We start from the raw sequence: 27406 nt of genomic DNA, 5'->3' as shown, positions 1-27406 counted from the left end.
GACTTGAGGATGTGGCACTAGCCTCACTTCGCCTCCCCTGCTGTCTTCGGGGGGAGTGAGGAATAGTGCGTACCGTCACACTCACCTGTGTTACCCCAACCAGCCTCTGTCTCTCTTCTCGGCTGCCTCCTAGGTGGGTGCAGGAGCCATTGGCTGTGAGCTGCTCAAGAACTTCGCCATGATCGGGCTGGGCTGTGGGGAGGGCGGAGAAATTGTTGTCACAGATATGGACACTATTGAGAAGTCAAATCTGAACCGGCAGTTTCTGTTCCGGCCCTGGGACGTCACGGTGAGTGGGATGGGGAGAGGGGGTGGGATTTTGTCCTCTGGCTTTCCTCCTGTCTTTTGTTTCCATTCTTTCTGGAAAGGAGGGAGGCCTTTCCACCTTTTTCCTTCAGCTCTTTGTCTCAGCTTCTCTGCCTCATTCAGGAAACGTTTCTTGAGTATCCTTGCGTTGAATCTGCCATTTTTCATCTCACTTTTTTTTTTTTCCTTGACCTCTTATCAGTGCTGGTTGGGACAGTGTGTTGGGGGTTCCCCAAACCACCCCAAAGTTCGATGATTGACTAGGAGGACTCACAGGGCTCAGCTCATAGCCGTATTCACGGCTATGATTTCTTCCAGCAAAACGATGCAGAGCACAATCAGCAAAGGGAAAAGGCGCCTGGGGCGAAGCCTGGGGGAGACCAGGCATGAGCTTCCAAGACTCCTTTCCCCCGGAGTCACACAGGATGCACTTAACTCCCCCAGTAGCGAGTTGTGACAACACATGTGAAATGTTGCCAACCAGGGAAGCTCATTAGAGACTCAGTGCCCAGGGCTTTTACTATGGGCTCGTCACGTAGGCACCCTCTGCTGGGCACATACCCAAATTCCAGCCTCCCAGAAGGAAAGCAGGAATTCTGCAGAATCCGTATTTTGCATAAGCAGTCTAGGCACAGGGAGCCACCCTTACCAGGTAAGGCATGGTGCGAACCCTCCCGAAATCCAGGTTCCCAGGTGCCAACCAAGGGCCGGCCTTGCCAGCAGGCCTTCCCTAGGAGGACATTTGTGCTAGGTTCACTCTTCCCTGCCGGATGGACCCCGGGCCGTACATGGCTCGAGCTGTGAAGCCTTCCGTGGGTGACAGGGCCATGTGTGCCTTCCCAGGATCTGTTCCCCTCGCCATTCATTGACTCAGTAACCAGGTAGCCACTGGCCTAGGCACTTCTCTCGGCACTTGGGATACAGCGAGGAAAGAAAGCTTCTGGAGTGGGGAGGGCAGACCATAAGCAAGCAACACAGTGTAAGGGTGAGGTTTGGAGTTAATGCTGATAAGTGCCGCGCAAAGGAAGCAACAAAAGCAAGCAAAGGGAAGTCGGGCACCCCCGGAAGATGGGTTGGCAGTTTTGGTTATAGTGGTTAGGGAAGGGCTCGGTTCTGCAGACCTGGAGGTTGGAAAGGAGTAGAGCCCCCGTTTTCTGGGTTCAGAGCGCTCCAGGCCAGGATCCTGATGGTGGGGAGAGGGGTAGAAGATGAGCTAGGGGAAGTGGGGGCCAACTCCTTTTCCCCTCTGTGGAGAGGGGGAGCCAGGGGAGGGTTTTGAGCAGAGGGGGGACATGACCTGACCTGGCCTTTGAAAAGATCGTTTCATTTGAGAGGATGGATCCCAGCTCTGGGTGCTGTTATCTGAAAGAACAGTAAATGTTGGGTAGGCATAGAAACAGAGTGGCTGGCCTCTTGCCTCTGATCTGCATTTGTTCACTGCTTCCTTTCCTTGAGCCCCTGCCACCTCTGTCCCAGCCCTGGCCATGTGGCGCTGTCGAACACTGTCTCCTGCTAAATTGGGGAGCCTTCTGAACTCAGAACCTGGTTCTTCCCGGGCATTAAGTAAATCCATGTTTAGGAGGATGCGCTATAGAAGTTTGTTGGGTGAATGCGTGAAGAGCTGAGCCCCATGTTCCCATCCCGCCCTCATCCCCCTAGAAGTTAAAGTCGGACACGGCCGCTGCAGCTGTGCGTCAGATGAATCCGCACATCCGAGTGACAAGCCACCAGAACCGTGTGGGCCCTGACACGGAGCGCATCTATGATGACGATTTCTTCCAAAACCTGGATGGTGTGGCCAATGCCCTCGACAATGTGGATGCCCGTGAGTTTGGAGGCGGGCGAGGAGGTCACGGGCAAAGGTGGTGTGCGCACGCACGCGTGTGTGTATGTATTAGGGGTGTCTGTTTTTATGTTCTCTATTGACATTCCTGACATACACACGATCTGCCCACCCCCCACCCCCCCAATAGGCATGTACATGGACCGCCGCTGTGTGTACTACCGTAAGCCGCTGCTGGAGTCCGGCACACTGGGCACCAAGGGCAATGTGCAGGTGGTGATCCCCTTCCTGACAGAGTCCTACAGCTCTAGCCAGGATCCGCCTGAGAAGTCCATCCCCATCTGCACTCTGAAGAACTTCCCCAACGCCATTGAGCACACCCTGCAGGTGATCAGCTGTGGGGGGGAGAGGGGTGGGGGCAGGCACCTTCTTGGCCACTAGGCCCCCTCAGGTGTCACAAGCCTAAAGCTCAGGATGTGCTTTCTCTTGAAACCTTCCTCCCTCGCTTCCCATCCAACAGCCTGGGTTTCTAGAGTGATTCATTCATTTTGTTTTATTTTGAGAAGTTTTCAACATGTAGAGAAATACAAAGAATGGTATGATGAATACTCAAATATCATTTCTCACCTAGATTTAATAGTTGTTAATGTTTTGACACATTTTCTTCTTAGATTGCTGTATTTTTCCTTCTTAGTGCCGAAACGTATCATGGGTATCATAACACCTCCTTAATCTAATACGCTTCCGCGAGGGAAGTGAGCTCTGCATAACAGGGTCTCTCGACCTTGGCATTATTGACATTTGGGGCCAGATACTTCTTTGTCGGTGGGGGCTGGCGTCCTCTGCACGGTCCAGTGCTTAGCATCCCTGGCTTCTGCTCACTAGATGGCAGTTGCAGCAACTCAGAATGTCTCCAGACGTTGCCAAATACCCGCTCCCTTCCTGGGTGGGGGGTGGGGGGGGAAATCGCTCCCAGGTAAGAACTGCTGCTGTCTAACCAAGACCCTACTTTCATGCTGAACAAAATTAATGGTGATTTCTTATTACCTCCTGCAGTTATTTAGGTCTTTAGTGCTTAGTTCCTCTTCAGGTGTGCACAGCTCTTGCTCAAAATGGCTTCGACAGCTAGTTTCTCAGGACAGTTCTGTTTGTGTGATGCGTGTGCATACAGCATACGGCCCAGTGCGCCTGTCATCAGGCTGACTTCTTACAGAGTGAACGCACCTAGGCAGCTGGCCCCAGGGCCACGAACCAGAACCTGAGCGCGGCCCGAGGAGAACTCTTGTGCTATGAGAATGACCCTGTTGTCTTCAGGAACAAACTGCTCAGAATGTTTAGTTAGGAGTGTGGGGGTGAGAACCAAATAGGGAAAAACCGGTTTCCTCGGCCACTCTCCCTTCTGCCTGGAGTTCCAGAGTGGGCCTGTTCATATTTGTGTCCCCACTGCGCTCTCACTGGGCCATGTGTGACTTCAGACTCCAGCGCTCCGTGCCTGATTCCTCCTCTGTGAAATGGGGCTGATAGCAGTGTTGGCCTCACGGTTCAGAAAGCACTTGGCATTTGCTGTGTATCTGGGGCCGGTTTAGGAACGTTTCAGTAGATACGTAGTTGCTCGTTTTTTCTTTGCAACCCCACTGCAGAGTCCTTATTGTTACGGTATCTGTTTTAGAAAGGAGGGTGTGAAGGTAAATGTTGCCGTGTGTTTCTGAAGTCCCCAAACTGGATACTAGGTAGGAGAGCTGGGGATAGATGCGCTCTCCTCCAAACTCCCTCACCAGTGAATGCATTTACTGTCCTTGGGAATTTTCAGAGTGCAGAGCGTCTGTCTTGTTTGCTGCTCAGCGCCAGGGCCTGTATGGCAATCGTTTTTGGTTTGAGTCTGAATTTTTTTTTTCTTTTTTTAAATTATGGTAAAATATAACTAAATTTTTTTTAATCGCGATATAACATCTCTAGTAAGGGACACAGATCCTTAAGAATCTTTTTTTTTTTTTTTTTCACACATACACTAGTGTAACCACCGCCCAGATCAAGTTCATTGGGGTTTTTTGTTTTTTGTTTTTTGTTTTTTAAAGATTTCATTTATTTATTTGACAGAGAGAGAGAGACAGAGAGAAAGGGAACACCAGCAGGGGAGTGGGAGAGGGAGAAGCAGGCCTCCCGCCGAGCAGGGAGCCCGATGTGGGGCTCGATCCCAGGACCCTGGGATCATGAGCTGAATGAAGGCAGATGCTTAACGACTGAGCCACCCGGGCGCCCTTAGTTCATTGGTTTTTAAATTGAGGCGCCGGAGGGTGGGGGAGTGGGGAAGGTTGGGGAACAGTGGCAGAGGGCTTCCCTTTTCTCAAAGCAGTGGTGTTCTAATTGGATGCATTCCCTGATGGTCTCTCTAATGACAAATCCCCAGTTGTCAGTCGTCCCTCCATGTCGTCCATCTGCTCTGTCTTGCAGTGGGCTCGGGATGAGTTTGAGGGCCTCTTCAAGCAGCCGGCGGAAAACGTGAACCAGTACCTCACGTAAGTATCCAGATGCCCCTTCAGCCCATCCCCTGCCTGCCCGCCAAGGCATCCTGCCTGCTTTCCTCACCAGTGACACCCAGCACTAGGCACACTTTGCAGATGAGTCAAGTGAAGGCTCAGGCCTCATATCGCCGGGGGTCAGGACTAGCTTTCCATGGAGAAAGTGGGGGTGGCCCTGGAGCCCACTCCTAGGGCCACTGTGTAATCCTGCCCCTCTGACCCCCTCCAATTCCTGATAGAGACCCCAAGTTTGTGGAGCGGACCCTGCGGCTGGCAGGCACCCAACCCCTGGAGGTGCTGGAGGCCGTGCAGCGCAGCCTGGTGCTGCAGCGGCCACAGACCTGGGCCGACTGCGTGAGCTGGGCCTGCCACCACTGGCACACCCAGTACTCTAACAACATCCGGCAGCTGCTGCATAACTTCCCTCCCGACCAGGTAATGCCCGCCGGCCATGGCCGCTTGGCGCAGTGCGTCTTCCCGGCACAGGAACCTGCTGTGGGCTCCCCACATGCTCTTCCCGGCCAGGAGTCTGGCTGTGGCAGGTACCCCAGGGCATGGGGCTCTCAGAAGACGGGTTAAGCCTGACCCGTTTTTCCCGTTGCCTTGCCTTTGAGCAAGAGACTTACATTTCTCTTTCCTTTGCCTGTGGCGTGCCCTGAGCCCTGCTAGACTCCCAGGGCCGAACAGATTATGGGGGAGAAATTTTGTAGTCCAGAGCGCAAGAATCCACATGGCTTCGCTTCCCAGCTCCATTTGCACTTGGGCAAGTCACATGACTTCCTCTGCACTTCAGTCTTCTCACGTGTGAAGTAGACATGGCGGTAATCTACCTCACGGGAGTTTTGTGAGGATTTATTGGTACTTACTAATAGTAAGTTAGTACAGTGCCTGGCAGTCTGTAAGAGTTTGTGAAATGGCTGCATACCTTGCACAAAGCGAGTGCCCAGGAATTGGTAGTTGTTCGCTCAGTGAGGTCCCTGGTTCAGCCTGGCACCGGAACTTCCATCTACAGGACCCTACAGTCTGGGTCTTTCATGACTGACTCCAGGGCCCTGTGTGTGCCCAGCCAGGAGTTAGGCTTGTTAGAGAGCTCTCAAGTCCTGCCCCTCAAAAATCTCTCTCCTCCTTTAGCTCACGAGCTCGGGAGCTCCATTCTGGTCTGGGCCCAAACGCTGTCCACACCCGCTCACCTTTGATGTCAACAATGTAAGTCTCTTCCCTGGGGTCTCCTTGGGTCAGGTGGAGGGTAGGTGGGAGGGAAGGAGGCTGAGACACATCAGGCGAGAGCCGATGTCCTCACCCTCCTGGGCCCTGCCTTCCCCCAGCCCCTGCATCTGGACTACGTGATGGCTGCCGCCAACCTGTTTGCCCAGACCTATGGGCTGACAGGCTCTCAGGACCGAGCTGCTGTGGCCACACTCCTACGGTCTGTGCAGGTCCCCGAGTTTACTCCCAAGTCTGGCGTCAAGATCCACGTCTCTGACCAGGAGCTGCAGAGCGCCAATGCCTCAGTTGGTGAGGGTGTTTGGCCAGTCGGCCAGGAGTTACCACCCCCCTTGTCCCCTGCCCAGGCCAGCCTCCCCACCTGTTCTCTGCCCCTGGCTCTGCTCTGCTGCCCCAGGCCTGAGACTTCCCCACACCTTCCTTTGAGTCTCCCTTCTCCTAAAGTGTGAAGAAGGTTGTTCGGTTGGGGCAAATTGTCTCCCTCGCTCCTTCTCCCCACACTCTGGTCTTCTGTGTGTATTTGCCTTGGAAAAAAGAACTTCTGTTTCTTTTTTTATGTTTCTTTGGGGGTATGATCTCCACCAGTGGTCTCTGTGCCTTGACATCTGGCCCCTGTGTTCCTCTGTATGCTTCTTCACCCTAATATTGCCCTCCATAAATCTTTCCCCAGAGCTCCCTCCTTATCTTCCTCTCCATGTCTCTCCCCTCCAACTCCCCATCTCTCTCCATCTCTTCCTTCCAGCTCATGCTGCATATTAGGTGAGGGGCCAAATAGTGACTCCCAGGCTTTGCAGGCCATAGAGTGTCTGCGGCTAATCACCTGTTGCAGTTGAAGCACAAAAGCAGCCATATACAATGTGTAAATGAACGCGTGTGGCTGTTTTCCAGTACAATTTTATTGATACAGCAGGTGGTGGGCTGACGTGGGCTCAGTGCTGTAGTTTTCTGACGCCCAGTCTGTGGATTTATCTATCTTCCGCTCCGTACCTCTCCCTGTCCGTAGACTAGATACAGCATCTGCAGCTATGTGGCTCTCCCTGCATTATCTTCCATGCTCCCCATCTTCCTCTCCATCGGTCTTCTCCCTTCTGCTGTTATCTCCCCCGTCGTCTCCCCATCTCCCTTCCCAAATCTCTACCCCCTCATGTTACTCGCTGTATGTTTCTTCCCATCTCTCCTTCCACATCTGCCTTCACTTCGTCCCTATATTTTCTCCATTTTTCTCCTTACGTACATATGTACATACATGCATATAGCTGCGTAACTGAACACTGAGATCTATGTAATGTACGTAAGGTATACGTAAAATGTATATAAATGATACGTATAAAGTGTGTATGGGATACATAACACTTACACGTCTCATGCCCCCATTCTCTCCTCTTCATATCTTCTTTTCCCTCCCCGTATCTTTTCTCTATCTCCACGTCTGCATGTTCCCCCCAGTATCCCCTCTGTATATTTTTTCATACCCCTGTCGCACCCCCTCCCCCATATTCTCCATGTCACCCCACCTCTTTCTGTAACATTCTCCCCAGGATCTGCAGATCTCCCATCCAGATCTCTGGATCTGTCCATGTTCACTTCCTCCTGATGTCTTCCTTAGGGTCTCTGGAGAGCTCTCTCTCCACATACCTGCCCCCTTTCTGTCTCTTTCAGGTTTGTGCTCTCTTGTCCTGCTCTGCCTCTCCGCCTTGCGCCTCCTGTCTCCCAGGATAACTTTCCTTTTCAAGTCTTCTCTACCTGAACATCTTTTGCCCTCCCTGCCCCCACCCCCGCCCCCGTTTCCACCTCAGACATTGGCCTGGGATCTAAAGGGTCAGTGGTGTCTCTTTTTCCCTGCAGATGATAGCCGTCTCGAGGAGCTCAAGGCCACACTGCCCAGTCCAGAAAAGCTCCCTGGATTCAAGATGTATCCCATCGACTTTGAGAAGGTGCTGGGTCGGGTCCCTGGGCAGGCAAGGGGATGGCTAGACAGAACGGGTCAATGGGGATTTGGAGGCAGCCGCAGGCCTTTAACAGGGATTGGATCATGGGCCTGCCACATGGCCCTGAACGTATAGATGTTCCCAACCATGCCTTTGTGATCTGAGAGAACCCTGCAGGTAATTGCAGTGGAGGATACTTGTGTCCCCAGGGGCCAGGAATCCTTTTCCTCCTCCGACTCTGATCCTCTCATCATCTCCCCGCCCTTCCCCTTCTCCCTCCCCCACTCATAAAAGGATGATGACAGCAATTTCCATATGGATTTCATTGTGGCTGCATCCAACCTCCGGGCAGAGAACTATGACATTCCCCCTGCAGACCGGCACAAGGTGAGGGGAGTCTGGACCTGATTCCACCCTCACCCCCCAGGCTTGAGTTTTCCACGTTCCATTCATTCTGTGTAGGCTCTGAGCCTCTTCTACCTTAACTACCACGTGTCTTGATCCTTCCTGCCTCACAGAGCAAGCTGATTGCAGGGAAGATCATCCCCGCCATTGCCACGACCACAGCAGCTGTGGTTGGCCTTGTGTGTCTGGAGTTGTATAAAGTGGTGCATGGGCACCGACAGCTTGACTCCTACAAGAATGGTTTCCTCAACTTGGCCCTGCCCTTCTTTGCCTTCTCTGAACCCCTTGCCGCACCCCGTCACCAGGTAAGGGCCTGCATCAGGGCCGCTGGGTTTGTGAGTGGGATGTTTCTCTGTAGAGCAGCTTGCTTTAGTTTGCTTTCATAGCCTGTCACCAGGTGAGGGTTTCTGTCAGCATGCACCTACTTACTCCCTTTGTGCACACATTATTCATTTATTCTCTGACCCTGTTCTGTGCTAAGCACTGGTCTGAACCTGCCTGTGGAAGCCCTCAGAAAAGATGGGATCTTTTAATTGTATTCTAAGAGATTATTAATAACATAATAATAGCAACCAACATTTATTGGGTGCTTATTATGGTAAATACTTTTACTTGCTTCATTCATTAATTCGCTTCAAATATTTACTGAGCACCTGTGTGCCAGATACTCTTGTAGGTGCTAGGATTGTATTTGTACAATAGATTCTTTTTTTTTTTTTTTAGTTATTTTTAAGATTTTATTTATTTATTTGAGAGAGAATGAGAGAGCACATGAGACGGGGGAGGGTCAGAGGGAGAAGCAGACTCCCCCCTGAGCAGGGAGCCCGATGCGGGACTCGATCCTGGGACTCCAGGATCATGACCTGAGCCAAAGGCAGTCCTTTAAGCAACTGAGCCACCCAGGCGCCCCTGTGCAATAGATTCTATAAATAACATGATAAATTATTTTAGAATCTCCAAAAAAGAGCGCAGGGTAAGGAGGACTTGAGTACCAGATGGCAAGGGCTTGGGTTGGGGCCTTTAAGTGTGGGATGCTCAGGAAAGGCCCTGCTGAAAAGATGACCTGTGAGCCCAGACTTGGAGGAGGGGAGGAAGCAGACCACGCAGGCTCCTGGTAGGGGAGAGCATTCCAGGCAGAGGGATGAGTCTCTCCAAGGGTTCTGAGGTAGGAGCATGCCTGGCATGTTTGAGGAAGAGTAAGTCACTAGAGCAGAGTGAGAGAGAGGATGAGGGTGGGTAGGAGATGAGAACAGAACAGGATCCCAGTGACTAGGCCATGTCGGTCATCGGTCACTGAAGGGTGTCAGTGCTCAAGGTGCGACGGAAGCCACATGTTTTTGATAAAAGAGGCTTGCAAGCTGACTTAGCATGTTAGCCTGAGCTAACGTGGTGGGCGGGCGAGGCCAGGACTGACGGGGCCGGACCCTTTGGTGGCCCCCAGCCCATCAGCGCTGTTCCTTGTCCCGCAGTACTATAACCAGGAGTGGACGTTGTGGGATCGCTTTGAGGTCCAGGGGCTGCAGCCTAACGGCGAGGAGATGACACTCAAACAGTTCCTGGACTACTTTAAGGTGAGACCCCTCCCTCCCTCTCATCCCACCTGCGGGCAGTGTGCGGGCGAGGCTCGCTGGGCCGTCCACCCCCATGACGCTGCTGTCCCCCTCCCCCCTCCTCCAGACAGAGCATAAGTTGGAGATCACCATGCTGTCCCAGGGTGTGTCCATGCTCTACTCCTTCTTCATGCCAGCCGCCAAGCTCAAGGAACGGTTGGATCAGCCGTGAGTTGGGGGGGCGGAGGGTGGCGGAGGGCCTCCACTTGCAGCTGGTCTACCCCCCATTCACTGCCCTTCATCTCTGCCTCCCTGAGCCTCTGCTCCCCTGCCCCCCAGGATGACCGAGATCGTGAGCCGTGTGTCGAAGCGAAAGCTGGGCCGCCATGTGCGGGCGCTGGTGCTTGAGCTGTGCTGCAACGACGAGAGCGGCGAGGATGTTGAGGTCCCCTATGTACGATACACCATCCGCTGACCCCCGTGCACGCGCAGTAGGCTGGCCCCAGCCCCGCCCCCCTCCAGCCCAGGGCTCCCATCGGGCCTCTGGCAGTGGCCCAGCTAGCCACGCCTGGTGTTCCCTCCTCACCCCCCGCCCCGCACCCCTCTTGCCGCTGCTTTCTACCTTGTTTGGAACCTGAATCCTAATAAAGAATTATTAACCCAGATGTGGCACGCCCTGGTACTTCCAGGGAAGGGAGGGACTTCCGGAGCTGTCGGTTCAAGTGGTAGCCCAGAGGGTTCAGCCCCACCCTAGCTGTGCCAGTTGCCTGGGCAGAGAAAAGGTGGGAATTGCCACTTCTTCCTCCCACCCTCCCCGCTTGGGAAGAGAGGAGATGGAGGCACAGGACACAGGTACCTGGGTCCGTGTGACTATATTTGAGCTGGATTCAAATTCCACCTTGTCCGGCTCCACCTACTCCTAACTCCCTGCCATGTTCATTTTGAGAGGTAGTAATTGTGTTTGAGCAAGTCGTGTAACTTCTCTAACCTTGTTCCTTCTGTGAAGAAGAAAGCTAACTGCGACCCGTCAGCCGGGGCTTGGTCAGCATGGCTTATGTCCTGGCCGGTGGGGGGACAGATGCCTTCCCATCTGGCTTAAAGCACTGAGCCCCTGGACAAGTCTTTACCATCAGTGATTCCTGTGGTGCCCTTGTTCAACTTCCCAGCTGCAGGGGGTGCCTAAACAACTCTGTTGGACTGAGGAATGTCCGTAACTATGCAGACTTTGCAGTTTTTAATGAAAATATTTGGCTGAGAACATCTGTGGAGGAAAAGCCCCTTTCCCACTCCACCCTGCTCCCCCTCAGGCCTGGTCTGCTTGTCCCGAGGCCTCCTACCTTTGAGAAGAGAGCCAGCTGTGGGTTGTTGATTAGTTAGAGCAGGCTCAGCACAGCAACCCCCCCCCCGCCCCCGCAGGACTGCAGAGCTGCCTATGCTTGTCCTTGGTCTTGACGGAACACTCCAGACAGTTGAAAGCACCAATCAGACTGGCCACCTGATGCCTGGGGATGCCACTCATATCTCTCCCTCACCCAGCCAGAAGCCCAACTTTTCTCCCACTTGGAAACAGACCCCTCATTCCTTCATTCAAACCTGGGTACTGGGAATAGCACAACCTATCCCTGAACCTGGCCTGACACTCATCACAGCCTGCCCCCACATCTGCTGCCTCCTGGGCCAGCTCCAGACCCCAGGCACAGTGTATGCCCTTGTCCGCTTCCCTCTCGTGATTATTTTTTTCCTTGGCCTACTCTGCTTGGGTGACCTCATCCTTCCATACTTCCTTTTTATTCCTCTCCAGGACATTGGGGACTGAAGTGCTTTACCTCTAGCATCTATTTAGTGGTGATGCTAACTGCTTAGGTCAAGTGGAGAGGTTTTCCCTCCAGAGATACTTTCCCATTGCTGCTCAAGGGTACCCCCAAACACTCCACACCTTTGTCCACTGTTGCTACCATCTGAGACTTGAACACAAACTTTTTTTTTTTTTAAAGATTTTATTTATTTATTTGACAGAGACACAGCAAGAGAAGGAACACAAGCAGGGGGAGTGGGAGAGGGAGAAGCAGGCTTCCCGCTGAGCAGGGAGCCCAGTGCTGCGGGGCTCGATCCCAGGACCCTGGGATCATGACCTGAGCCGAAGGCAGACGCTTAACGACTGAGTCACCCAGGCGCCCCGAACACAAACGTCTTCTGCCCCCTTTCTCTACTATCCCAGCTCCTTGTCCACTATCTCCCCCGTTATAGCTCTTGATTCTCCAGACACTTTTGTCCCTTTGTTCACCACCCCAGCTCCTGGATCACCTTCCTACCTCATTCACACCCGAAACACTTCTTTATCAAGAACAGCTTCAGCAGGAACCCTGGAATCCTGGTTGTATCTTAGTTCTCCCACATGTGCCATTTTCTGTCCTGTTTGGCTACCATTGTAACACCAACAAGATAGAAGACCAGAGTTCAGTGGGCAGGGTTTGGGTCACTTCACTGAGCCCCCTGCACCGGGCAGGCAAGCACAAAGGAAAGTGTGTACACGGTTGTCTCTTGTCTTGACCTAGAGCTATTTGCCATCAAACATTTGCCATAACATTTGTTGAGGGCTTACTATGGACCAGGCACTATTCTAGGCATTGGAGACAGCAATGGATCCAAAAACAAAACAAAAAAATCCCTTCCTTGAGGCCTGTGGGTGTGTTGTGGGGGGTGGGCTTATGTTCTGCTAGGGTGAGACCCAGAATAGACAAACACAAGTAAATTGTAAGAAGTTGACCCGTGTCATTCAAAAGGTCTGTAGGGCCAGGTCTGGGGGTCTCAAATGATGGGGGTGCAGGTAGGCATTTTTAAATAGGGCATTCAGGGAAGGCTTCATGAAGGTGACATTGAAGCAAGGACTTGGAAGAAGTGAAGGGATGAAGCATGTGGGTATCTAGAAGAATATTCCTGGCCAAGGGACCAGCGAGTGCAAAGTCCCTGAGGCTGGATTGTGCCTGCTTTATTCAGAAACAGCTTGAAGGGAACAAATACGTCTGGAGTAGAGTGAGAGGAAGAAGGGTAGGAAATGAGAATGAGGTCAGAGAAGTGATGGACCTGATGGTCTAGCCCGCGGTGGACTTCTGTCTTCATCAAGTATTTCCACTCCCATCATGCTCTGGTAGTCCTCCCTAGTATGAACCTTACTGAAAACTCTAACCGGTGTGATCAAGGCTGCCATAAAAGGAAGCCCAGAAGAGGCGGGGAAGCTGGCTTTGGACTGGGGTGCAGTGTAAAGATGTCCCAGAAGGCCTGCCAAAAGCTGCCGCCATTTGAGCTGGGCTTGTTGATATTGTGTAGAGTTTTCCAGGCATAGAGGAGTGAGGGCTTAGGTGTGCTGGCAGTGCTTGACACACAACAGGCGCGCAATAAATACAATAGAAAACCGCAGACCTGGGGAGAACCACGGCGGGGCCCTGTCAGGCAAGAGGGAGCTGAGAGGCGGCAGGCGAGAAAACCCAATTCAGGATGCATACGCAAATGCTCGCGTGAGGCGGTAAAGAGGTCTCCTTCCGACCTAAAGTCCCAAGCATGCGCAGTAACGCACCCTCCCCTCTAAAGGTCCGCCTTTCTTTTCTCAGCCTAGGCTCCACCCCATGAGTCTTGCTGCGGGGCGGGGGGAATGGGAGGGGTTAGAGGCGGGACGAAAGACGATTGAACGCTTCTTTGACCAATAATCTTGCGGAATAGTCGGCCTATAGTGAGAGAGGCGCTCAGAACAAAAAGAAGTGCCCGCCCCTGGCGCCGAAAGCCAATGAAAATCTGGCAGAGGCGTGGTACGGGGCCGTGAAATCACGCCTCTTCAGCTCAGCCACGCCCTTCATTCTTGCTCTGCCTCACCCCAGGGGGCAAATCCGATTGGCTGGGCGACAACCTCAAAGGGCGGGCCGCACACGTTCACAGTGGGAATGAGCTAGCGGAGGTGGGGGGGGGAGCTGGGCGGGGCTAGACTCTGTCCTATCTAAGGTGGTAAAGGCCAATGATTCTCCAGGCCGCCTCTCCTAGAAAAGTCATCTTCTCGCGAACCTTTAAATTTCCTGCCTTCTGAGGCACCTCAAGGGACTCAGACTGACTGCTTCATCTGTCTTTTTCCTCCTTGCAAAAGTCCCGTTCGCCACCATGGGGATGTACCAAGTGAGACCAAGTAGGGGGACCGAGTGGTGACCGGCACGCTGGTTACTGGCTGCTGCCCACTTCGGCGCTAGCAAACTTCTAACAAGATCGGAACTGAGTACTAAGCAACCTCTACATTTCCCCCTGGCGCCGTTCCAGGGCTGGCGCCACATTCCCCGGTGGGCGCGCAATGGCCGCGCCCCCTCCCGCAGCGGACGGGTCTTTTGGCACATGCAGTCCGAGGTAAGTCCCCTCCTTCCCACTTCAGCCTTTTCGGCGCGTGCGTGCGCATGCGCGGAGCGCGGCGCGCGCGGCGGTTGGGCCGTTGGGTGTTCGGCCCTGGGATCCGCCGCGTCTCCGCAAGCAGTCGGCTCTGAGCCGCGAGCCGCCGTGAGCTCTCGGATTCGAGCGGGCGCCAGCGAGCCCGGGGGCATCGCCCGCAGCGGCCAAGCTCATGGCCGGCTGAGCGGGACGCCGCCTCCGCCTCAACCACCGCCGCCGCCGCCGCCTCCTCCTCCTCAGCCGGCGGCGGCCCGGGCCCAGCAGCCATGGCCGAAGACTACTGGGACGGGCGCCTGCGGCGAACAGGAGGAGAAGGAGGTCGCGCGGCCTCGCCCCGGGCCGCCGCCCCAGGCGCCGCCGCGCCGGCCCCGCGGCGCTGAGGTTGCTCGTGCGCCCCCGCCGGTGAGCGCGTCCCCGAGACGTGGGGTGGGGGCTGCCCTTCCTCTTGCAGAACCAACCCAGACCCCGGGCGGTGCCCAGGGGTCTGGGCTGCACCGCTGGCATGTGCCCCCTCCCCCAGCGAATTTCCCAGAGTGCACCGGGGCGGGGGTCATTCGGGGCCTTCCTGACCTTGGCCCCGCCCTGGGCCCGGTCTGGGAACTGGGGATGGGTAGTCCTGTGGGTGCTAATGGGAAGCAGGGTGATCAAAGGACCAGAGGATGTGGAAGTGGGTGGTGAAAGGCTCGAGGTTTGCTAATGGCCTGAGCTGTGGAGGGGTCGGAGCATGTGATAATAAGTCTTACCGCTGTGTAGGGCTTGAGGCCCAGCGTGTGCTAATGGGGGGGGGGGCAGTGAAGGGCCCCGACGGTGTGTGATAGGGGAGAGCATGTCAGAGGAATGCTGAGGTATGCAAACGGGGTTAAAGGTGTGGAGAGACCCCGTGTGTGTTAATGGGGGATAAGGTGGTAGAGATAGCAGAAGGTATGCTAATAGGATCAGGGCTCTGAAGCCCTGTGTGTGTGGTAATGAGCGTCAGGATGGTGTTAATACTGTGTATTTGCCCATGAGGGACTGCAGCGTGCGGGGGTCTGGAGAGTGCTCATGGAGGTCAGGGTAGTGGAAGAACTCGAATGTTGAGTGTGTGCTAATGGGGGTCATAGCTGTAGAGGGTACGTGCGTGTGTTAATAAAGGTCTGGGTAGTGTGAGGCCCAGGATATGCTAATGGGGACAGAGTGGTGGAAGACCTGAGCCTGTGCTACTGGGTACCAGAAGTTATGAATATATGTGCGGTGGGAGGGCACAGTGGTGAGGGAAATGTCTTAGCACTGTAAGAGATTCAGTATATTAAGGATCAAGATGGTGTGAGGTCAGTGTGTGTGTGTGTGTGTGTGTGTGTGTCCATGTCCATGTCCATGAGGACAGGGGATGTGAGACTCCAGGATGCGATCAGGGACAGTTATATGTGAAATTTTAGTGACCGTTGATATGGGTTTAGAGCCTTGGAGGTGCTTAAATGTGTGCCATTGGGGGAAGAGTCAGAGCAGTATGGGGTCTGGAAAATGCTAGTGAGCGTCAGAACATTGTGAAGACAGTGTGTGCTTGTGTCCCCGGGGGACCGGGGTGTATTGAGGTTCCAGGGGGTGCAGTAAGGAGGATGGGGGTTGTGAAGGGATTCAGATGTGAACCAACAGGCATTATAGGTGTGGAGGAGTTGAAGCAAAGAGAAATAAAGGACAGGAATATGTGAAGGTCTAGGTGTGATAAAGTGGATTTAGAACCATGGAGGGCTGAAGTGTGTGCTAATGGGGCTCCAGGCTGAATGAAGACCTATGTGCGCTAATGAGGGTCAGGCCATTATAGAACACTGTGTTTGTGTGTCCCTGGGGAATGGGGCTGAGTAAGGGTTCAGGGTGTGCTAATGGGGAGGCACTGTGGAGAGGCCCAGTGTGTGCTAATAGAGGTCAGGGTGAAGTGAAGGTCCAGCTTGTGCTGATGGGAGGTGGTGGGGACAGGGTAGTGAGAGGACCAGAATATGGGTTTAATGATGGTTATAGCTGTCGAGGGGTCTGAGTGTGGGCAAAAACAGTCAGGTCAGGGATTGGCAAGTTTCACTTTGTGTTAATGAGATTCAGGGCAGTGTGAAGGTCCAGTGAGTGCTAATTTGGGTCAGCTGTAGAGGGTCCCAAGTGCATGTTAATAGGGGTCAGAATTATGCACGGGGAACAGTGTGTTAATGGGGGTGAGTGCTTTGGAGAAGCTAACAGGCAGCTGGGCCTAGGAGGCGCCCAAGAATGTGGCGGGGAGCCTTGGGCGGTGAGCGTTAACTTAGAGGGGCCTGAGCCTATGCAAACAGAGTTCTCTGCTCTGTTGGGGCTTCCTATGCTGATGGGGGTTAGAAATAAATGGGGAAATTGCAGGTGCTGATAGTTAAAGTGCAGAGAGGCCTTCTTGAGGGGCCAGTGTGTGCTTATGGGGGACTGGAAAGGATGAGGATGGTGTGTTCTTGGTGGGAGTTGTGTGGTGACTATGTTGACTAGAGTGTGATGACTGTGTTCTCAGTGGACAGTGTGGTGTGAGGTGATGAGTGCCCTTGGGTGTGAGAGTATTTTGAGGAAGGGTGTATGTCCTCGGGGGTCAGGAAGGACAAATGTCCTTTTTTTGAGTGGAGTTGTGTATCCAGTTTCTTGCTCCTTCCTTCACTATTCTGAAATCTAAAAAGCTCAGAAAATGGAAATAATAATATTTAAAAGTTTTACTGTATATTAATGTTCAAGTGTCTCTGTTCACAAAGGTCTGCCCAGGGCACCCCTGCTGGGAATGTTGCGTGATATACAGATTTTGTATCCTGTCTTCCTAAAATCCCAAAAAAACTGAACTCTGGAACATGTCCAGCCCTTGGAGTTTCCAGTTAGAGGTCATGGACCCTGACTCCTCTGGCTCCCTCCTCATCTTCCATCCGGCCCTACTTACTGTCCCCCCAGATGCCCCATTCCCTGCCACAACAGGCAAAGCCGGCTGGGTATTCGTACCATGGATGCAAGACTGCCTTTGGGGCTGGCCATGCTTCTCCTTCTTCAGCTTCAGGTCCAGTGTACGGCCTACTGGGTCAGGATTTTTTTTGTTATCCTAGGTTCTCTGAATGGACCTCATCCTCTTTACTGGGGTCTTTCCGCTAGGCTGGCCCCTGTGCTCCTCCTGGGGGTGGTGAGGCCAGGCAAGTGGAAGCAGGGTGTAGGGACCAGTGGGGTAAGCACCTGATGTCAAGGTAACAGATGACCCACTTCTCTCCTCGAATCCAGCCCCAGCCTCATCCTCCCACCTCCTATCTAGCTCCACTTCCCTTGGGCCCAGGGCCATCTTGGGCCCTGCTGTGAGTCCAGATGGTTCCTAGGCCAGGTCTTTCCCCCTCCTTGCTGGCCTGGAGCCCAGGAGGAAGCAGAAGAAGGCCAGCCTAAGCCTTTTGGTGGCCCTGTTCCCTCCAGCAGCCCCATCTAGGTCATCTTCCTGCCGACGCTAGTGTCCCTGGGCCACGTTTTCTGGAGTTGTTCACGGGTAGCAAACTTACCATGCCCATCCTGGTAGAGATTGGTCTTAGGCCCTCAGCCCCCTGATTCATTAATTTCTGCCGTAAGCACTTTTTGAGCGTCTACTCTGTGTCAGTCACTGTTCCAGGTCCTCAGGATATAGCCGTGACCTAAACAGACAGAAATCTACCCTGGCGGAGCTGATCTTCTAGTTATGGCGGTGAGGAGACAGACAGTTAAGAATATAGAAACCAATAAGTAGATGGTATCATTTCTGAGGAGGTGATAAGTGCTGGGGGGATAATTTGGCAAAGTGAGGGGGAGCTCAGTGTGGTTGAGATTTTAAATAGGTTTATTTGTGGAGGGTTATCCATGAAAAAGGTGGTATTTGAGCAAGGGTCCGAAGGGGGTGAGGGAGTGAGCTATTTTGAAATCTGAGGGAAGGGTATTTCATGTACCAGGAACTGCCAGTGCAAAGGCCCTAAGGTGGGACTGCTGGGTGTGGTTGCAAAACAACTAGCAATGGTTGAGGGGGAGGTGAGGCCAGAGAGATAATAGGGGTGAATAGGGTGAGACCTAGTGGGCCACCCTTGAGGACTGGGACATTTATTTGGGGTGGTAAGGGAGATGTGCCCTCTCAAGTAGAGGAGAAATGAGGCTAGGCCTGGCTTATAAAAATCTGAGTGGGACCCATAGGGTCCCAGCCTGATTGAAACTTTCCAGCGACCCTCAGGACAGCTGGTGTCTATTGAGATCCCTCCCCCCCTGGAACCTACCCAGTGGTTGGGTCTGGGTAGGACTCCCCTCTCTGTACACCCCTCACTTGAGTAGACCAGTGGGGTAGTCCACTTAATCACCGTGACAGTGGTTGCTGGGGAAGGCAGGCGGGTCCTTGTGGTTGTGGGGAGCATTCTGCCTCGGCAGTTGGGGGTGATGTGGGGCTGGTGCCGGCGGAATATGCCATTCTATGGGCGAGCCCAGGGCCGTATTGATGGCCCCTTGGTCCTGGGCGAGCCGCTCGCCCCACCCACAGCTGGGCCCATCACCACTGCTGCACCTGAGAATACCTGCTGTGGAGGCCTTTGTTCCCACAGTGAGGCTGCCCCCACAGAGGCCAACAGTCCACCAGTTGGGCCCTTGCCCTCGGCCAGCCACCCAGGCCTCAACACCCAGGTGCGCTACTTAGGAGCAGGGTCCCCCGGGGCTGGCTGGAGGTGGGCAGGCACTGACAAGGGTCCCCATCTATGCCAGGTTTCCGGGAATCCCGAATGGTTCAGGCCTCCACAGTGGTTGGGTGGGCACTGACACAAGTTCATGTCAGTGTACCTCACTAAGTTGTCTTGGGCTTTAGGGGGCCCGTGGTGGTCAGGCAAGTGCTAACGTGGGACCCATTCCCATCTATTCCCCCCTGCTCAGGTCGCCATGGATCGGATGAAGAAGATCAAGCGGCAGCTGTCAATGACACTCCGAGGGGGCCGAGGTGTGGACAAGACCAATGGTGCCCCTGAGCAGATAGGCCTGGATGAGAGTGGGGGTGGCGGTGGCAGTGACCTTGGAGAGGTACCCACTCGTGCCGCTCCTGGGGAACCTCGCTCTGGACGGGGCCCCCTCAGCTCTGCACCAGGTAGGTCCACTGACCACTCCTGCCCCGAGACTGGTCCCCAAGGTGCTGCCTCCCAGCCGAGCTCCCTTTAGACTTGTTTTATTTCCGTTTTCCTTTCTCCATTTTCTCCCCCTTCCCTGCCATCCTCTCAACACCTTCTCTCTATCTGTCCATCTGTGTCCCTTTCCTTGGCTTTGTGCCCGGGCCTCGGGGGAGGAAGAGTGCCCTGCCTGCTATAGCTGCCCCAACCTTCCTTTGCCCTTCTCCTGCACTCTGCTATGGCCCCCTCAGGCCTACGGGTGCCTGCCTGCCCTGGGCCCGCCTTCCCAGGGCCTTTGGCTACTCTGCCGCTGTGTGCCTCCTGGCCCTGGGCCAGCACCAGTCTCAGCTCACCCCTGGAATGGGGTGCTCCACTAGGTGACTATTGCCCCTCCACCCCTATTCAACCCGTCCCGACTTGTCTGAACCTCTTTGGGCCTTGCCACCCTCTCTCTGAGGGACTCCAGGCTGCTCTGGGGGCTTGCTTGTATGGACGTGTGTGATGAAGGAATGTGTTATGCTGGGGAGGGGGTTCCTGGGGCTCCAGACCTCAACTGGTCTGCCCTCCTCCCCCCCTCCCCCGTCCTCACCACCAGAGATTGTACATGAGGACTTGAAGATGGGGTCTGATGGGGAAAGTGACCAGGCTTCAGCCACGTCCTCGGATGAGGTGCAGTCGCCAGTGAGGGTGCGCATGCGCAACCATCCCCCACGCAAGATCTCCACTGAGGTGCTTAACCCCTGTCTGGCTGGTGGTGGGGCTAGAAAAGAGGGTTAAACCCAGGGAGGTGGAGCTCATGGTCCTGTTTCCCACCTATCTTGCCCGCTAGGACATCAACAAGCGCCTGTCACTACCAGCCGACATCCGGCTGCCTGAGGGCTACCTTGAGAAGCTGACCCTCAATAGCCCCATCTTCGACAAGCCCCTCAGCCGCCGCCTCCGCCGTGTCAGCCTGGTGAGCGTCTTCTGTTTCTGTTCTCTCCTCCCCCCACTTCTCTCCTCCCCAGTCCCCTCCCAGGAGCCTGCTTCAATCTGCCCCTTTACCCCACAGTCTGAGATTGGCTTTGGGAAACTGGAGACCTACATCAAGCTGGACAAGCTGGGTGAGGTGAGAGACAATCATGAGGCCTATGGTGGGGATGGGAGTCCATGAGAACTTCGTGCAGCCTCCAGCTCCTTTCCTCTCACTCTTCCTCACACCCCAGGGTACCTATGCCACCGTCTACAAAGGCAAAAGCAAGCTCACGGACAACCTTGTGGCACTCAAGGAGATCAGACTGGAACACGAAGAGGGGGCACCCTGCACCGCCATCCGGGAAGGTATAAACACCCAGGAAGGCTGTCGCAGGCTTCGCGGCCTCTCCCCATGGTACATACGTACATGGCCCATAGTGAGAAGAGAGACTGGGGGTTTTGAGACTTTCCTTCTGACACTCTGAGCTTCATAAGAAAGTGACCATTGTGCAAACCTCTAGATGATAATCAAGGTAACCAGGAATCTGTTCCTGTTTGGAGGAGAGACCAAGGAATTAGAAAGCAGGGTGCTTGCTTTGGTTCTGAGAGAACCCACGAAAGTGCTCACCAGTTTCCTTGACACGACGATTTCTAGGCAGACTATCACACGGAATGAATTTGAATTGCATAGAAATTATATATATGCACAAACTCAATTTCACACGAAGCTGCAGGCCTCTGTACTGAGGGTTGAAACAAAACCCCTTTCCAGAAATCAAAAACAGGTTGTGAAAATCTAATGTCACATAAACCTGGAGCTGCAATCCCAGGTTCTTGCTCCATACTCTTCTCTGAGCCTTAGTTTCCACATCTGGAACATAGGGACACACCTTCCTGGCATTGCGTGGGATCGAGCCAGTGGCTGTGAGCCACCACCCCAGAGTACACAGGGAAAGAAAGAAACCCCGGGCTCATCTCTGTCTGGTCCTCGTCCTCGCCTCTATCCTGAGGGTAGGGTCTTGACTTTTCCCCCATCTCACTCCCATGCTTCCGGCAGTGTCCCTGCTCAAGGACCTCAAACATGCCAACATCGTCACGCTACATGACATTATCCACACGGAGAAGTCCCTCACCCTTGTCTTTGAGTACCTGGTAAGGTTGAGTGGCAGTGGGTCCTGAAGGGGGGAGGTGGGGCGATGGCCACTGTCTCCTCTTTACTCCTCTATTTCCTCTTCTCTCCTCAGGACAAGGACCTGAAGCAGTACCTGGATGACTGTGGGAACGTTATCAACATGCACAACGTGAAAGTGGGTGTGGGGCAGAAAGCAGGGGCACCCGGGGGCCCCCACTCGCCCACTCCACCCCACACATCTCCCAGAAACAGACTTTTCCCGTTTGGCTTTTTTGCTGGGAGCCCTTGGAGGGCATTGGGACCCTGTCCGCTTTCGTGAGCTAAGGCTCTGGGCTCAGTGTCTGTGTTTGGGGGTGGGGAGCAGTGTCCGCTGGGGGTCAGGCTGCTGGATACCCTTTGACCTCCACCTGCCCTTCCGGGTCCCTAGCTGTTCCTGTTCCAGCTGCTCCGTGGCCTGGCCTACTGCCACCGGCAGAAGGTGCTACACCGAGACCTCAAGCCCCAAAACCTGCTCATCAACGAGAGAGGAGAGCTGAAGCTGGCAGACTTTGGTACCCTGGTCTCCCCCTTGTTCTCAGTGATGCCCCAGCCTTACCCTCCTACACTCCCCCTTCCTCATGACCACCTAATCTCCGTCCCCTTCAGCTTCTCCAGGCTTGGCTTAAGATGCTCTCAGTCCCAACTGTACCGCCCCCCCCGACTGCCTGGGGCCTCCTCAATTCCAGCTGCCCCTTCTCTCAACCTACCAGGCCTGGCCCGAGCTAAGTCAATCCCAACGAAGACCTACTCCAACGAGGTGGTGACACTGTGGTACCGACCCCCCGACATTCTGCTTGGGTCCACGGACTACTCGACCCAGATTGACATGTGGTGAGGACAGGTGGAAGTACGGCAGGGGCCGTGTGGTGAAGGGGGTGGCTCGGTCACAGTGGCCAACCAGCCAACTGCCTCCCTGTTCACTGTGCTCTCCCTGCCTAGGGGTGTGGGCTGCATCTTCTACGAGATGGCCACGGGCCGGCCCCTCTTCCCAGGCTCCACAGTGGAGGAACAGCTGCACTTCATCTTCCGCATCTTGGGTGAGGAGGAGTGAGCCCTGGGAACCATGGGGACATTTAGAGATGCCCTGTGGATGCTTAGGGTAATTCTTCCCCGCCAGGAACCCCAACTGAGGAGACGTGGCCAGGCATTCTGTCCAACGAAGAGTTCAAGACATACAACTACCCCAAGTATCGAGCCGAGGCCCTTTTGAGCCACGCACCCCGGTGAGACTGGTGGGTAGGTGGGTGGGTATTAGGGGCCAGAGTGCCCAAACTCAATTTAAAGCAGGTCCCCTTGTCCTTGCTGTAGACTTGACAGCGATGGGGCTGATCTCCTCAACAAGCTGCTGCAAGTGAGTCCACCTTCCTGGGCCAACCTTGGGGGTTAGGGGATTCTAGGTGTGGGGAAATGGATGGGCTCCAGGGGTATGGTCTGGGGTGGGGAGGAAGAGAGGCCTACTTGTTGAAGGTGTTCAATACACCGCCGCCGCCGCCCCTGCCCTCCCCCTACCTGTCCCCCACTCAGTTTGAAGGTCGCAATCGGATCTCCGCAGAGGACGCCATGAAACATCCATTCTTCCTCAGTCTTGGGGAGCGGATCCACAAACTTCCTGACAGTGAGTGAAGTTGGTGGGGGGCTGTGGGGAACAGGACACTGGGCAGGTTGTGCAGGGCTCTGGCTTGTCACCTCTAAGGGGCCACACCCTTGTTGAGACATGTGGTGTGTTTATTACAAAAATTATTTGCTTTTTGGCTCCTTTTTACCTTTCATGGGAATTTTCAAACATACGTAAAAATAGATGCAACATCGTTTTCCCTTTTTTTAGTAAACATTTTCTCATAAAATATATAGGAAATGCACAGATCGTAAGTATACAGCACAATGAATTTTTTTTTTAATTTTATTTATTCATTTGAGACACAGAGATAGAGCATGAGCCGGGGGAGAAGCAGGCTCCTCACTGAGCCAGGAGCCGGACGCGGAGCTCGATCCCAGGACCCCTGGGATCATGACCTGAGCTGAAGGCAGACGCTTAACCATCTGAGCCACCGAGGCGCACCAACACAATGAATTTTCACAAACTAAACACACCCATGTAACTGGCATACAGGTCAAAAACTAGGATGTGAGGGACGCCTGGGTGACTCAGTCTGTTAAGCGTCTGCTTAACATAAAATAACATAAAATAAAAAGATTTTATTTATTTATTTGACAGAGAGATACATAGTGAGAGAGGGAACACGAGCAGGGGGAGTGGGAGAGGGAGAAGCAGGCTCCCCGTGGAGCAAGGAGCCTGATGTGGGCTTCCATCCCAGGATCCTGGGATCATGACCTGGGCCGAAGGCAGATGCTTAACGACTGAGCCACCCAGGCGCCCCTCCCTCTGGTTATTTTGAATCAGCTCCCAGAGATCCCATTCATCTATAAATTTCAGCATGTGTCTCTAAAATATTTTTTAGGGGCGCATGGGTGGCTTAGTCGTTAAGCGTCTGCCTTCGGCTCAGGTCATGATCCCAGAGTCCTGGGATCGAGCCCTGCATCGGGCTCCCTGCTCCGTGGGGAGCCTGCTTCTCCCTCTCCCACTCCCTCTGCTTGTGTTCCCTCTCTCGCTGTGTGTCTCTGTCAAATAAATAAAATCTTTAAAAAAAAATCAAATATTTTTTAATAACAATGTCCTTATCATACCTTAAAAAAATTGGCTCACTTCCTGTTTCTCCCCACTGGATTAAACTAAATCAAATCCCAAACACCATTCATCACCTAGACTCAACAGATGGTAGTTGCAATACCGTTATCATGCTTGACAAAATTCCTGATTTCCTGGTGTCGTGTAATAGTCCGTATTCCCTAGTTGTAGCTGGTTTGTGTGTAAGGATTACTTGATAGGTGGAAGTCAAGCCTCTCAAAAGGCAACTTTTTATAATTCCCCCAATGGTGCCATGTGGGAGGTGATCCTGGATGGCTCTGTGGGTCATTTCCCACTGTCTCTCTTCCATCCACAGCTACTTCCATATTTGCACTAAAGGAGATCCAGCTACAAAAGGAGGCCAGCCTTCGGTCTTCGTCAATGCCTGACTCAGGTAGGTGTGGCCCTCGCCCTCTTCCCTGCCCCAGACACCTACCTGCTTACCCACCAACAGCCATCCGTTCTGCTTTCCCCTGCAGGCAGGCCAGCTTTCCGCGTGGTGGACACCGAGTTCTAAGCTGAGTTCTAAGCCACAGACCGAGGCCCCAGCAGTCAGCAGCTGGAGGGATGCTACTCCCCTCACAGGGCAGCCCGCAACTGCATCCTCCTCGCTTGCTGTCTGCTACCTGCCTGACTCATGCTCGCCTGCCCACATGTCCCCCGCTGCCTGTCCGAACACCTGACCATTGGCCTGTCAGCCCACCCATTGGCCTGTCTGCTGGGTGCTAACAAAGCTCTCATCGCTCCTTCGCCTGGTTTGTCTGTCTTGTCTGTCTGTCTCTCTCTGTCTCGGTAGTTGCCGGTGGACAGCATGGCCGTGCCAGCCTCCCACACTGAGGCCAGGCCTATCCCCCCTCCCCATCATATCCTCCCCCAGGACCACTACCCCACGGCCAGCCAGGGGTCCGGAGCTAGCCCAGGCTGGGGATCTCGACTCAGACAAGATGTGGCAATGCCTTGGGTCTGAGGCTTCCCCTGCCTGCTTTCCTGCCTGCCCCACCTGCCTCATGTTGTGTGGGCCTTTTTTTGTTTGTTTGTTTCATTTCATTGTTGTTTTTTTAATTATTTTAAATGAGATTTTCATTTTTTAAATGCAATATCTCTGTATACAGACTGGCTGGGCCCCACCCCCTGCGTGTGGCCCTCCCACAGTATTTTGTGCAATGAAGCCCCGCTCCCAGCCTTTCCAAGGCAGGGACACAGCCCCTATTTGGAACCCTCACCATCACCAGACCCTGGGGTCGGCTAAGGGAAAGCATGTCTCGACCATTCGCCTTCCTACCCACCCCCCGCCTGCCATCCCCGGCCACAGGGGGACCTGGGGACTACCGGAGACTCTCTGGGAGGTGGACGAGGTGGGGGGCCCCCCACTCTTTCCCCCCTGCAGTCCCATAGCTGGGGCCTCCTTCCTTCTCAGGGTCTCCTTAGCCCAACCCTCCTGCCCCTGTCCCACTCGGTGCTGTTGCGTAGGGCCCTGCCAGGAACTGACCAACTCTTCAAGGAGCCATAGTGTGTATATGCGCACAAGCAGGGGCAGAGGGATGCCTGGGGGTCTGTGCCCAGGTGTTATCCCTGAACCCCTGGAGAGGGTGAGGCAGGGCAGGGACAGTCTCTGGGGTCAGTCCCAGATGGGTGGTTACCTCCCCGTCCCTCAAATGGGTTGGGAGGGCTGGGGTGGGGGCCCTCCTAGTGGGGTTTGGGGGGTTGGGTTCCTGAATGCACCATAATCGCTGTATGAAATATTAAAAAGTCTAAAGTGAAAAACCTGATTGCAAGTCCCTGCAGGGGTGGGGGTGGGCTCAATCCAAGGTGAGTCCTGGGACCTTGGAGAATTCATAACTGGTCCCCATCATCTAGGAGAGCACTGAGATGGGCCAGGGACATGGCATGACTATGAAAGGCATCTGAGGGGTTGCACACGCAACAGTGGAACATTGAGTTGAGGCAGGTAGGGCAGGCTGAATAGAGGATGAACTAAGAATCAAGCAGAGAGAAGAGATTCACCCAAGAGTATGAGGAAGCCAGATGGTGGGGCCTGGTGTTTGTAGAGGGGCTGTTTGTTTGCAAGACACTTGGGAAGGCCCAATAAAACCAGGAGGTAGGGCGGAGAGGCCCAGTATGACCACATGTCAGAACTGGACACCATGAGGCAGGCCAGTTGGAGAGGAAGTATGAGAGAGGCTAAATTTTGGACCACTGAGAGGTAGGGGAATCCTTTAATGGGTCAAATTCAGGAGTGGGGCCATCGATGGATGGAACTAGAAGTTTGGATTATTGGTGTCCAGGAAGTAACAGAAACCCTGGGCATGCGTGAGATAACCCTGAGAAGGATGCAGTGGCTACTGCAGGTAATAAGCCTAACTAAGGCTGGTTACTGAAGTCCAATGGTGGTGGCCCAAGGACCTCTAACCATTCCACTGTGCCCCTGTAAGCATTTTGGTGATATCTCAGCCTGCAGCCTTATGGTTGAATGATGGCTGCCATGTTCCCAGAGATGGGGAAGCAAGCAACAAACAGGACATCCTTCCTGTCTTACTTCCTTGTAACAGGGCTGAACCGTCCACAAGCTCCTCAACAGACTTCCAGTGCCATTCCGTGGCTAGAGTAAGATGATATGGCCACCTCTGGCAGCAAGGGAGGCTGGGAAAATGAGGACCTTGCAAAGGGAGGCAGGATTGCTAGGCCAGACTTCAAAGGACTAGAATTCACACAACTGCTCTGGGAAGTGGTGGGCCTTTGGAAGGTGAGGAAACCAAACAGTCTAGGCCTGGGGAGGGGAGGCCTCTTGTTGAACTGTAGGAAGGACAGGCTACCCAGTAAATGGGGAGGGGGAGTTTGTAGAGGGGCCATGAGGAGAGACAATTACAAGAATCTGACAAGATTCAGCTGGGCTTGAAGAGCAGCTACTTCCCATGTGCCAGACCCAACTCAGTGCCATTATAGAGACCCTGGGGTGAAAGGGCTGTTCTCTTCTCCCTCAGGGTTTACACAACCGAGTTGTAACCCCTCAGCTGTGCCAGGTCTGGGCTAGGGGCTGGAATCAACAGCAATAAAGACACAATCCCTGCTCTGAAGAGGTTAACTGAAAATAGAGGTAAATTATGATGTCTGGTGGATGGGTGGGGTTTGAAAATGTGCAGGGAGAGGGTATTTTGGACCCTCCAGGCCCAGGGAGCTGTGTGCACCAGCGTAGAGGTGTGGGAAGGCAAGCTGTGGTCTTGCTTGTGGGGATGGGTGGTAAGGAAGTCACTGAACCAGAGCCACAATCACCAGCCTGTCTTAGGGGGCAGCCAACAGGCAGGTAGATACAGGGAGCCAGAGACTGAAATATTCAAGTTATCAACAAGAGG

At 54.0% G+C, this 27406-nt stretch overlaps 2 protein-coding genes across 3 annotated transcripts in view; both read left to right on the top strand.

Annotated features, from left to right (window-relative positions):
• Positions 1-10378, top strand: part of UBA1 (ubiquitin like modifier activating enzyme 1) — a 22502-nt gene extending 12124 nt beyond the window's left edge. For both annotated transcript variants that reach the window (XM_081809381.1, XM_081809382.1), the window contains exons 14-26: positions 132-289; positions 1966-2131; positions 2280-2476; positions 4541-4605; positions 4848-5043; positions 5740-5814; positions 5934-6123; positions 7678-7766; positions 8055-8147; positions 8279-8470; positions 9635-9736; positions 9843-9943; positions 10055-10378. In XM_081809381.1, the coding sequence (XP_081665507.1) occupies positions 132-289; positions 1966-2131; positions 2280-2476; positions 4541-4605; positions 4848-5043; positions 5740-5814; positions 5934-6123; positions 7678-7766; positions 8055-8147; positions 8279-8470; positions 9635-9736; positions 9843-9943; positions 10055-10190 (1760 nt within the window). In that variant the 3' untranslated portion in view covers positions 10191-10378. The remainder of the gene's footprint in view (positions 1-131; positions 290-1965; positions 2132-2279; positions 2477-4540; positions 4606-4847; positions 5044-5739; positions 5815-5933; positions 6124-7677; positions 7767-8054; positions 8148-8278; positions 8471-9634; positions 9737-9842; positions 9944-10054) is intronic.
• Positions 10379-13719: 3341 nt separating this feature from the next.
• On the top strand, positions 13720-24806 carry CDK16 (cyclin dependent kinase 16). The gene is given in 18 exon segments (XM_081809366.1): positions 13720-14098; positions 17739-17778; positions 17781-17822; positions 19019-19226; positions 19841-19974; positions 20075-20200; positions 20297-20353; positions 20451-20565; positions 21257-21351; positions 21444-21506; positions 21759-21882; positions 22081-22201; positions 22310-22407; positions 22488-22593; positions 22679-22721; positions 22895-22985; positions 24373-24450; positions 24536-24806. Coding segments are annotated over 18 exon segments (1632 nt in total). The 5' UTR covers positions 13720-14045; the 3' UTR covers positions 24574-24806.
• The last annotated feature ends 2600 nt before the right edge of the window (positions 24807-27406 follow it).

The sequence above is a fragment of the Leptonychotes weddellii genome, chromosome X (assembly GCF_054177405.1).
Source record: "Leptonychotes weddellii isolate Sample4059 chromosome X, ASM5417740v2, whole genome shotgun sequence".
NCBI lineage: Eukaryota > Metazoa > Chordata > Mammalia > Carnivora > Phocidae > Leptonychotes > Leptonychotes weddellii.
This window is presented reverse-complemented; position numbering and strand designations above follow the sequence as displayed.